Here is a 12,383-nt window from a genome sequence, read left to right on the forward strand (position 1 = left end):
AGTCCCAGAGACACACTAAACAGTGCATGCAAACCTCTTCCTTCAACACAAATGTCAAGTTTGTCAAAGTTAAATGTCACACTCTATTGATCAGTAATTACTTCTCATTTGAAATCTTTACATTATTCGGTAAAATTTGTCTTAAAACACTGTCGTGTCGACAGGATAGTTTTAACTCTTTCTGAAAATTTTTGAGGGCTCTCTCGGGCACTCAGTTCAACAACTGAGCAAGATTAGGCGCTATAGTAAATTTTCAATTCCCTCAAGTCTCTTATCTTTTTTTTTTGTTTCAGACGAGTTTGGCCATATGTGGGTTGCAACGTTACTTCACATAAACAACGAAGTTGATGCATTTTAGTAAACATGAAATTGAATCTCTACAATTCGCATCGTTTGTATTATTAGGTTGCATCTCAGTGGTTTGCTGACACGTAATACCAACTCATAATTTTGACCCCCTCCCCCTCCCCCCTTCCCGCCGCTTCATATAATCAAGTTCTAATCTGCCGCTATCATTCTGTTATATCGCAGAAGCGACTCACCTGTGTCTTGTTTTTCTGCTTGACATTGTGTTCCTCTTTGCAGGCCGAGTAGTACTTGTTCTGTCTGTCGTTCACCCTCTTCAGCTTGTCTGCCCAGAGATCCTGCGTGTTCTTGAATCCCTTCTCGATGTTTTTCAGAGTGTGACTCTTCTTGTAGTTGTCCAGCTGCCAGTCGGACACTGTCTTGCGAACTGCTCTCAGGTTGTTCGCTATCTCCATATGGATTCTAAAACAAACCCCCCCTTAAATACAGATATTTTACTGCCATTTGAATTCTTCCGCAACACTTGTGGATTTGGTAATATGCCGAGATGCGATCATTCTACGCCTGAATATGCTATTATTCGATGAGTACGAAATGGGAGTACACATAGGGTTTATACACATACGGTCTAAATCCCCCGAACATCGAAAAGTGCGAATCAAAATATGATAACTATTTCAAACAAGGCGGCTCGTTAATGTGCGTTCGCACATGATGTTCCGACCCGAGCTCATCTACATTTTTGACTAAAATGTCAACCAAATCAAGAGATAACAAAAATAGATGTTTGAGTTTAAAACAATCGTTACACATTCTATCTACTAATTGAATTACTAATGCCATGCTTCATTACAGCACCAACGTGACCTGACATTGAAGAGACTAGAAAAAAAATAGCACCAACAAAATTTTGGCGGCAAAAAATGAATATCTAAATTTAAAAGCACCTGGTAACAACGTCAAAATGCAGTCAGATAAAACCTTAACTACACAAGTTTACCTTTTACTAACTATACAGCAGATGAAAAGTTTTCTTAACGAGACTAGGTAACAAGCCGACAAAAAGAACGAACAGTGAGGCGAAACTTAAAAATTAATCAACATTTTTTGCACCAAGAAAATTCAAAAATCTTAAAAAACATTGGTTTTTAATAAAAAAATCCTTGATAAATTACTAAAAAGTCATTACAAAACCAAAAGCACCCGTCTGTGGTCAGACTATGCCATAGAAACAAACTAAAGAGAAACTCAAAAAATTACAAACGATTTGCGAAAACACAAACCTTTGCTACCATTAAAATCAATACCTATCATCTGAATATGTATTTTTAATTCAGTTGTTATTTCTGCTATTTCAGTTGAAGGATTTATACTGAAAGATTAAATAAGTTTACTTGGGCCACATTTAAAAACCATTGGGATCTGTTATTACGCGATTGTTCTGAAGGAAGAGAAAAAGAAACGCAAAAAATGGCCATTCAATAAACGTTCAGAAAAACGAAACAACAGTGGCACATAATATCAATATATATGTTATTTCTTGAAATACACGAAATTCGATGGGACATCTGATTGATGAATAGAAGTTAAATTTGACGAAAGGAACCTATTCGCTATATACTGAATGTTTCGAGCAACATCATTCATTCAGTCCTCAATTACAAGCCTATGAGATCTGTGAGCAATTTACGGCTACCTAAAGAACAAAAACAGCGAATTCAGGAAAAAAAATTGAGCGACAAAAGGGTCGAAGGCATTAAAAAATGAACTTTTCACTAAACACTCTTCAATTTTAAATTAATTTTTCAGGAGCAATGGGAAAACCTTTTTTATCAATATAATTTCAAAAAATCAACAAATATAAACAAATACATTAGACGCACGAAAATTGCGGGAAAACACGTATTATCAACGCCATTAAATTCATTAGCCTTCAACGGAAGCCAGTATATACAATAAATGATGCCTCGAGGGGACAATAAGTTTTTTTGCCAATCGTATTTCATCAATAAGACCTTACAACAAGTTAATGACTATGAAAACAACAACAGAGAGAGGCAAAAACCACAAATTCAGTAGAAAAGTGCCTGAAGAAAATGTCGAAGCAACTCAAATCATAAGCTCTTCCCTGAAAACATTATTTATGATCCGTTGAACTTCTTCCCTAAACCAATAGGGACTCTCAGCAGTAAGATGATGTGATAAGATTTCAAAAGGATCGAAAAACAAAATAAAGTACCCAAAAAAAATATGAATTCTCGTGGCATTGATGTTTTAAAACTAATAGGTAGAAGATAAAACCGCTAACCAGATTAATTTTGGCTATAGTAGAACGGAAATGGATTCTGTTAGAACCAACAATGACCAAGAGTATTCACGAAAAAAAATTAGGAATGGTTGAATTTCAAAAAAGTTTCGAAAAATTATTTTTAAACCCTTAACAGCCAGTAAACTCAATCTTTCATCGGAGCTCAATGACGATGCTCAGATATAACCCATAGGGAGGAAAATGATGTCTGTCATGCATAGATAGTTAAAAAGACATCACAATAAGTCTTATGACAGAAAACAATAACAAAAACAGCAAAAACTAAAATTCAGTAGAAAAATGCGAGAAGAAAGTGTCGAAGACAATTAAACCATTAGCTATTCTCTGAAAACTTTCTCTGTGATCCACTGAACGTCCTCTCTAAGCCAATTGGATTACAATAATCTTTGGATAATGTGATAAAGAGTTCAAAAGTGACCAATAATTCAAAAAATCCAAAAAAAAAATTTAAAAAAATTGAAATCTTTGTCATTGAAGTCATATAACCAATAGCTAGAAGATAAAACAGCTAAACAGAATATTTTTAGTCGCAGTAAAAAGCAAGTGGGTCCAGTCAATACTGAAACTCACTAACAGTTCAAGAAAAATTTAGGAATTGTTATTGTTCAAATAAAATTTTCGAAAAATGATTTTTATTTTAACAGACATTAAATTCAATAGCTTTCAACGGAAGTCAATAAAAACGCTCAAAGATGCCCCGGTGGCAGTACATTTATGTTTGTCATGCATAGGTATTCATTATGAGATCACAGTAAGTATAATGACTATTAAAACAACAAAAAAAAACAGGAGAAAACCAAAAAATCAGTAGAAAAGTGCAAGAAGAACGTGTCGAAGCCATTTAAGACATAAATTTTTGTTTAAAATTTTTATTGGTCATCCACAGAACATCGTTTTTAAGCTAATGGGAACTGTCAATATTTGGATAATGTGATAAGATTTCAAAAGTAACCAATAATACGTAAAAATCCAAAAAAAATTTTAAAAAATTGAAATTTTTTGTCATTGAAGTCATATAACCAATAGATAGAAGATAAAACCGCTAACCAGTTTAATTTTGGTTGCAGTAGGAAGGAAGAGGGTGCTCTCACCCCTGGACTGACTTACAATTCACTATAATAAGATTATGATTCTTTAATATTCAAAAAAAAATTCGAAAAATTATTTTTTAAGTCTTAACAGCCATTAGCCGCCCCCTCAATGAAATAGACATGTTCACTTAATGCTCATTATGGAACATATTGCACTGTTAGTCAATGAATCCCTACCATAGGACTCCAAAAAAATAGTAAAACTTCAAAAAGAAATTCAAAATTTCATTCAAAATTACGAAAACTCAGAATCGAAGCCAAAAAAAAACATGAGCAATTCCTTGAAAACGACGTTTTTTGTTCATTGCGCTTCATTCGACTATAAAGGAGTTTTGTCATTAATAGAACGTCGATATAAAATGTGACTTGTCTCTAGGTGACTTAAAAAAGCAAAAAAGAGAAAAGTTTTATTAAAAAAAGGGCTCTCAATTAGAGTTCGATTTTTTTTTGATAGTGAACTTCCCTATGAGACCAGAACTAGTCTTTCTATCGCCTTGCATTCAACTTTTACGAACTCAAAAATTATTCTTTTTATAGAAATTTGAATTAATGTTTTCGTAAAAAAGATCTTAGTTTGAAGAAAATTGTACTAAAAGTGAACAATCATGCTAAAGATCCCATTGTTCACACAAAACTTCAATCCTCGATAACTCCTCGAAAAAAACGAAATTCAAAAAAATCTTTTTACTTTTGAATTCTACGCTGGACCAGCTTTTTAATGATACCACTCACATTTCTCTACGACGAATATATCGATCGGCCAAAATTCACTGAACAAAAAAAAAAAAACCCATTTGAGTATATAGTTCCTTCCCCCACAAGTGGGGTCGGAACAATTATCCTTAACTTCAAATCAAATTTCAGTCACTTATAAATTTTAAACACTTGAGTAATCTAGTCTGATAGTTATCAAAGTTGAGTTCACTTTCCAAATATAAAATTTGATAAAATTGCACAAGTCATCTTCTTGAATGAGGTAGTTCATGTGCTATAAAATTCATACAGAGCTAAAATTTGACGTAAAAACCTATACAGAAAGCAGAAACGAATGACTTTACGCAACGATTGTAGTTATAGAGTGATAGAAGTTAGAGAAAAAGACTTTCAGCACTTTGACTTCTTGGCGCATGAACCAATGGTCGCAAGAAAAAAAGGAAGACAAATTAAAAAAAAACATAGCAGGACAAGTCCTGACGTACAATTCAAAGAATTTTCATTGACTAAACAAACAACTAGACCTAGAACGAACTATGAGTGAATTGGGAAAACCATTTCTAAAAAAAATCAGATCAAAATAAAAAAACAGAAAATCAATGTCAAAATGCCGCATGTGAACAAAACACCACTAGCGAGAAATCGAAATTTGGTTCAAACAAAAAACTAGGCCTAGAATAAACTATGAATGGAATGGGAAAACCATTGAGAAAAAAATCCGATCCAAAAAAATCGAAAAAAACCAGTACATATCAACGTGAAATTGCCGCATGTGAACAAAAAACCAATAGCGAGAATGCGAATTGTTGTGCGAACACCGTTTTCTCACTATACTTTAAATTTAGAGCGAAAAAATTTCACGCCGCGAAGCCACTCGCTTTTTCGCTCCACTTCCTGTTTCGGCGTGACCAAAATCATTACTCCAATTTGACTTCAAAAATCATGAAAATGTGTGAACAGATCTTAAAAAAAAGACAGCGCCCCAATACAATTCAAATTCTTTGAATTGTAAAAAATTAGGAGCGCAATAATAGCCGCCTGAGATTGCTGACGTTGCTATTAATAAAAACAAGTACATTTCATTTATAGCCTTATCACACAACAATTTTATTTGAAATCTTTCTTTCTAAAACCCGAAAAACAATTTCAAAAAAAAAAAACAAAAAATCTTCTAAAAGGCTATCGAAGTATTTAGTCCTATTTAAAGAACCTAAGGCTATAAAATTAACTCAATAATCAGTAACGCAAAACGCACAGCCATAAAGATGCGTATTACAACTACAAGCAAAAATCAAAAAAGCCTCCAATATCAATATCTTAAATGTATAGTTCTATAAAAAACAAAAAACAGGTCAAAAAGCGAGAAATGGAACGCATCAATTAGAAAAAGTACGTTATTCTTTACATTGATAACTTGAAAGTCCAATCAAAGCTGCAAAAAAAATAATTGGGAGAAAAAAATTAACAATGACTGCGAAATCGCCCATTTTAATCTTGAAGCTTATGATTGGGCTCCCAAAAACACTTTCATCAACTGCGGCTGGGATCAAAACTTATTTCTAAATGAAAATACAAATTACAAGTATCAAAATTAGCATATGGACAAAAAATAACCGACTTACGTCGATGAATTACTCTCGGACGTCAGGCGGGGGGTTTAATTTGGGGGTGTAGCTTAGAATTTTTTGGGTGCAAAACTTGAACCTGATAGGGGTTCGACCCTGCGACCTCCCTGATAGCAGTCAGACATCTTAACCACAACTGCGTTGTTACTCAACCGCTAACAATCACTTTTATATTACTCTTTATCACTATTTAACAAACTTCATTTCAGAACGAGAGCAATTGAAACCACTTAAAATGTGGAAGTGAATCTTGAAAAAATACACAATGTTCTAGAACAAAACGCAAAGAGGGCCAAGCAATTTTTCTTGTATAAAAAAGATACCAACACGTTTACAGTAATTGTTTCCAACTTCATTCGAGAGCAATTGAAAGCGGTTAGCCTTATGCCTATTCCTGTCGCAAAAAATATTAAAATTCATGAAGTCCTTAATTCAATGAAGCACATGGACAAAAATATTTGTCACTGAGCAAAAATCAGTTCACCCAACAAATATACTCACTTTTACTTTTAGATCAAAACTACACCAACTGAACACATAGTTCTTCCTCCTCTTTCGTAACACCAACACCATTCTCACTTGAACACTTCTCACGCCATTAAAACGGTTGAACTCAACAAAAAAAAGAAAGAACAAAAAAGTTGTAAGGAACAAAATTAGCATGAAATTGAAGTTTGTTCCAGACTCTTGCCTATAATTTCGTGCTGTTCCGAATTGCATATAACTAGAATAAAACAAAATGTGACAGAGCATTTTGCTTTTAACAATGAATTAGCGTCATCTCACGAATCTCGGCGAAAAATTTCTATCGAAAATAACTAAGGTCGAGCGAGCGGTTATCAGCGTCAGTAGCTAGCTGCGGTTTAGGGAGGCTAACTTGGCTAAGAGTGTGGTGTAAGGAAGCGTGGTGAGCACGGGTAGGGCAGGCGCGTGAGGTCACAGGATACAATGAGGTGGAGTGGGAGATAGGGGTCAAATGGTGAGGGGTCGGGGAGTCAGGAACTCGAGGAGGATGTGCGTGCGGATGAAACAACTAAACGGCATTTATATGTAGATTTACTGTAAAAAACTGCAAGTCTTTCGTTAAATCGGAAAACGGAACCTTCTGCAAAATACTTGTCAATAACATCTTTGAATTTGGGGTTTCACATGTTGTTCCAGTAGGTAGCTATCGAAGTCTATTTCCACCATGCGATTAACAATTTAAGAGCAGAGATAAAAACACGTTTCAAGAGAATCAAATCAAACTTTATATTAACAAAGCTTTACCATTGATCAAACTTTCAAAACTTAAAAACATTCTGGTGCTGCAAGCGTGCGGGTTAGAATGAGGTAGAGTTGTGGTTGAGTTGTCGTGGTGCGGGTAAGTGGTACGGTGGGGGGGGGGGGGTGGTGGTGGGGGTCCGAAAATGTTTGTCTCTAAAACCGTTTCCGTGACGGTTTTAGAGACAAAAATTTTTTGACCCACCCCCCACCCCCCAATCGCATACTTAGAGAGTAGTATGCAGTAAGGCTCTCAGAAAACGTAATGCACTCCGGGCTTTACCCGTTTTATCCCGTTTCTAAGGAAAAACAAACGGTCAGACGAAAAAACTATTAGATGAAACATCTAAGGCAGCATCTAAGGCAAATAAAAGTTAAAATCGTCAGTTTTTTTGGTTTACGACCCAGAAAAAGTGCGCAAAACAGATTAAGCCACGGCCCTAAAAATACATTCAATGTTTAGCCTGAGAAAGAGGCGCAAATCAAATCACTTTTTAATATGCATCAAAATTTTTGAGCTGCAATGATCTAAATTAGTTTTTACAGTGTTCTGCAGCATTCAGAAAATGAACAGTCAGAACGTCAAAACTTAAATTTCTTTTCTTCCTTGGCAGAAACAACCTGAACTCCAGCAATCATACGAACAAATTTGTTTAAAATATCTTTCGGATTTAAAATCTCGAAGTGTTCGAAAACTTCCCGAGGACACTTTTCATCAAGGAGGTTTTGAATTTCAAACTGACATGTGGTCCATCCAGAACTTTTTAAGTTAATTTTTGATATTAAGTGCATTGAACTAACTCTCTGACAGCATCGGCTTCTTTTGTGAATGCGATCCATGCCTCTCTAAAATGTTCTTCCTCTGGGCCACTCTCAGCCGCCTTCTTCCAAGTCAGACTCCACTTAAAGAGCGAATCCGCATACGCTTTCTCGCACTGGGCCCGCTCCTCTAGCATCTTCTTTAGGGCTGTGAGTTGATTGTTACTGTTTTGAGATCTTTTCATTACTTCCTAATAAAATAAACATAGTTGGCAGATTGTCAGAAAATAGCCGCAATAGCTTCGTAGATCCGCATTTTAAAATAGTAAAAGAAACACCGAAATTTTTTTTTATCAAATGCTGAGATGTTATATTTTTTATTAAGGATTTGTTAATCCTAATGCTACCTCTATTCACTGCTCTCAAATAACCTTCAATTAAAGTGACGAAAAGTCAATTTTAGAGCGAGAAAGTCATTTTTGAGAGTCAGAGTCAAGTGTGACCAAAAATTTAATCATGCAAATGAACAAAAAAAAATCGCTCCACTAAGAGCGAAAAATAATGTCACACACGCACTTCAGTTGAAATTGCATGAACGAAAAGCAGATTTGAAATGATTGTGACGTCATATGGTCGTAACAAAAATCTTGACGACAAAATAAAAAAACAGCCGGAAGAATTCCAGAAAAGACTCGAAGAGTCGTCTTCGTGAAATAATTATCTTTTAAATCAACTGGTTTCTAATATAAAAATCAGTCGAAAGATGAAGATAGCCCATAAAACCAACTGAACTTAAAAATTACAATACTCCTATATATGAAACAAGCTAAATTTTAATACGCAATTCAAGGCATGAAAGTACGCGAGCAGAAAAAGTCAAGCCATGCTAATTTCCCAAAACATTAATTTAGAAGAAAAAATTGAATCTTGTAGAAATGCCAAAAAAATTTTACGAAACTTATCAATTTCCTTCCGTAAGTTCTCTCAATTCACACACTATTTTAAACTCTAAAGACAGTAATCAATTTGTAACGAAATAAACTTTACCGCTTTACCTATAAACATTACTTGTCGCTTTAAATCCCAATGAACGCGACAAAACCAAACAATGACCAAAAACTAATAGAATCTAATTTATTCATGAAAGACTAAAGAGACAGAACAATATTCAAACGCAACAATTCGTATGTTATCAAAACGAAGCCCAAAGAATATTCACACAAAAGAGTATTGTTCAAAATTTGTAAAAATGAAGCTACGAAACCTCAGTGCCATATGTTCAATAAAATCAATCGCAAACAAAAAAACTTCGAAAAAAGACAAAAAATATTAATTCAAACTAAAATTTTCAATTTAATAAATGGGGGTAAACAAATACTTTGATGTCAGGACAAATAAACATGCTAGAATGTGGAGAATACATAAAAAGTGAAAAAGAAAAAAAAGAATAAAACTAATTCGCTATTTCTGAAAAAAAAACTAAATTAAGAACTCTAAAAAAAGAAAATTGAAGTAAAAACATCGATTTATTGTTATTAAGCGATCGCGTTTTAAGAAAAAAACATAGCTATCTTCCTGTCTACGTAAGAAGTGAAAACCGCTAAATTGAGAAACAATCAAACAATTTGAAAAAATGTTCAAAATATGGTAAAAATTTTCACTTAATTTTTAAAAGTTATCACCAAAAACTATTCAGTTAGCAACAAAACGAAACCCAAAAACACCATGGGTGCACAAAAAATTTTCTTAGGGTAATTAAACTAAAAGTACAAACAGAAAACTCATAAAACTTCGGCCAAAATCGGATTATTGTGTACTATGTTTTAACACAAAAAAACCTCACATCAAAAAGAGGCATCCAATTCAGGAATTATCAAAAATACGTCGGCATATTTACCAATTTCGTTTAAAAGAGTCCGCTCAAAGAGCCAAAAAGAAGAAAATAATGAGAAAAGCCAAATAATTGACAAAATTTAGAAATATGGGCCAATTTTGCACATTAAACGAATTACTAAGCTCTCAGAAACATTATGGCATATTTCAGATGGTTGCATATTCATACGGCATCGATCAAAATTTACTTCTATAAAAAACTTGACAAAATTTACTTCCATAAAAGTGGGACAAATTGACGAAAATACGGCTAAAAACTGTCATCTATATAAACATCTCTCAAAAACTGTTTTCAAAGTCAAAAAGTCATTCACTGAACGCAGCGCATGAACAAAAAACTTTTCTCGCTCAAACACGGCAATTTTACTCACTCTCACTATTAGGTCAAAACGCAGCCTAAAAAAACAGTACTTCCGGTTAAAAAAAACCTGAAGAAAACCAATACTCCTCTTCGAGTCGTAAAAAACCAAGAGAAGACCAATAATAGCATCAGCTATCGCTTCGCGGCTATTAATAAACATTGCACTCTCTCCCCTGACATTACTTGGTGGAAAAATTATGTTTGCAACTCCCATTTGTTTGCAATAATTTAGAGCAACAAGCTCAGAGTCAAGATGACAGATAAAATTGATAAACGTTGATTTTGTTCAAATAATAGATCCAGTACTTTGCCTGTGAACAGCCGAGTAAGACTTTTTAAAATTCTCTCAATGCAGAAGAACGACCAGGTCAACTCAAATATCAATTTTTGATAGAGATATAACTGCTGATGGCATATAAAATAGTTGTTAATTATTTCCATAACTAGACTTTTGCGATGCTTTCAAGCTTTTTAGTTAAAACCATGATCTTTTATAAATAAATAAAATTCGCAAACGAAAAAAGAGTGATAAAAGATGTCTCTGGATTTCAGAACACTGGTTTGATTTCACAATTGAATCAGGCGGTCAGTTCACGCTTGTTTTACTTTTCTTTGAAGGGTGAAATTTCAAGAGATAAAATACCCAAATATTAGCTGCGCCTTCCTCCCTCAATATTAGACTGAAAGGTCTGCTGCATGTTTCAGAAACGCATCATTGAAAAATTTTCTTAAACATATAACACTAGCCGGTTAAAAATAGGTAAGAAATTTTAATCTGCCCCTGTCAAAATTTGACATTTATACCCCAGCGTGAACAGACAATAGGAATTGTGCGCCATGCCTTTCATAGCAATTCATAGCATAGGAATATCATCAGACGATGCTAACCTTGTATCCGTCTAATTCCCAGAAGGGTTTTGTGATGGGCCCTTTTCCATTTGCAACAGCACCGCTGCCACTCTGACCCCCATTGGGTACTCTATCTAACTGCTCGCTAGACGACAGTTGGGAATTGGAACTACTCATTGTAACCCGTTCTCTTTCTGTCTAATTTTCCTCTTTTATAAAAAAAAGATTAATATAAACACAAAAGCGTAAATCGAGCTCAAAACTCAAGCCATTAATAAATTTCACTGTTTCCTGAGTCTAATTACTTGCGTCAGTTCTTCGTTTCAACAGCAAAATATAGCAATGTCGATAACAGCATACGCATTGACAAATACTGCCTTTTCATTGAGCAAAGCGTCGTAATGCGAAATTTGTCACTAATTTCATTTGCATCTGAAAATAGCATTAAATTGCTTTCAAAAACAATTATCGGGGCTTCAAAGAAGCGCAAATACAAGAACAATTTTTAACTTCAAATTCCGCTTCTATTTTCCTTGATAATAAACATTCTACGTTCATATAGCAAGCGGCGTAAATAATCATAATACACACAAAATGACGTATGGCTTGAAGCTTCATAAGAAAAGACAACATTATCTCAAACTGACAAAGACAATGGTTTGGGTGAATGTTGAGAAACAACTTCAAAATAGGATATTTAACTGTGAGCAAACAAGGCAAGGCAGAAACAGTCTCATAGTTTGTACATATATCATTAGTTTGGCTGTCTGAAAGTAGAGGTAATTCATTATTGCAACATACGCAATAAATTCTTCATCTCTACGCTTTAACAAGTTCAATCATCGTACGTTTATTAGCGATGACCACTAATAATCTTTACAAAACGAAGGGTGACAGTTGATTTAAATTTTTGACATTAGACGAATTTATCACTGGTAACCACTGGCTAGATAGGCTAGCAGTTTCACTAAAAGTTTCTCTAAAAAAAAAATTCTTACAAAAAATTTTTTTTCACTAAGAACAGATAACCAATTGTTGAACAGAAACGTGTTTTCATATTTTTTTCATTGAAACAAAATTGACGCTGAATCTTTGGGTACCGCTGAGATATCTGTAAAAAAATGCTCAAACGATTTGGCGGGAAATCTTGAAATTTCAATACTTAAGGATAGATATTTGTAAAAAAAAAACTC

At 34.2% G+C, this 12,383-nt stretch overlaps 2 protein-coding genes across 3 annotated transcripts in view; one reads left to right on the forward strand and one right to left on the reverse strand.

Annotated features, from left to right (window-relative positions):
• The window catches only part of LOC142339638 (uncharacterized), a 63,000-nt gene extending 51,354 nt beyond the window's left edge, over positions 1–11,646 (reverse strand). Inside the window, exons 1-3 of the mRNA XM_075389825.1 lie at positions 11,230–11,646; positions 8,130–8,338; positions 543–768 (exon numbers count right to left, since the gene is read on the reverse strand). Of these exons, the coding sequence (XP_075245940.1) occupies positions 543–768; positions 8,130–8,338; positions 11,230–11,367 (573 nt within the window). The 5' untranslated portion in view covers positions 11,368–11,646. The remainder of the gene's footprint in view (positions 1–542; positions 769–8,129; positions 8,339–11,229) is intronic.
• LOC142339644 (uncharacterized) overlaps positions 1–12,383 on the forward strand; it is a 615,633-nt gene that overhangs the window by 395,128 nt on the left and 208,122 nt on the right. The gene's annotated exons all lie outside the window — the stretch shown is intronic.

Source organism: Convolutriloba macropyga, chromosome 5 (genome assembly GCF_964194025.1).
Source record: "Convolutriloba macropyga chromosome 5, txConMacr16.3, whole genome shotgun sequence".
Lineage (NCBI taxonomy): Eukaryota > Metazoa > Xenacoelomorpha > Acoela > Convolutidae > Convolutriloba > Convolutriloba macropyga.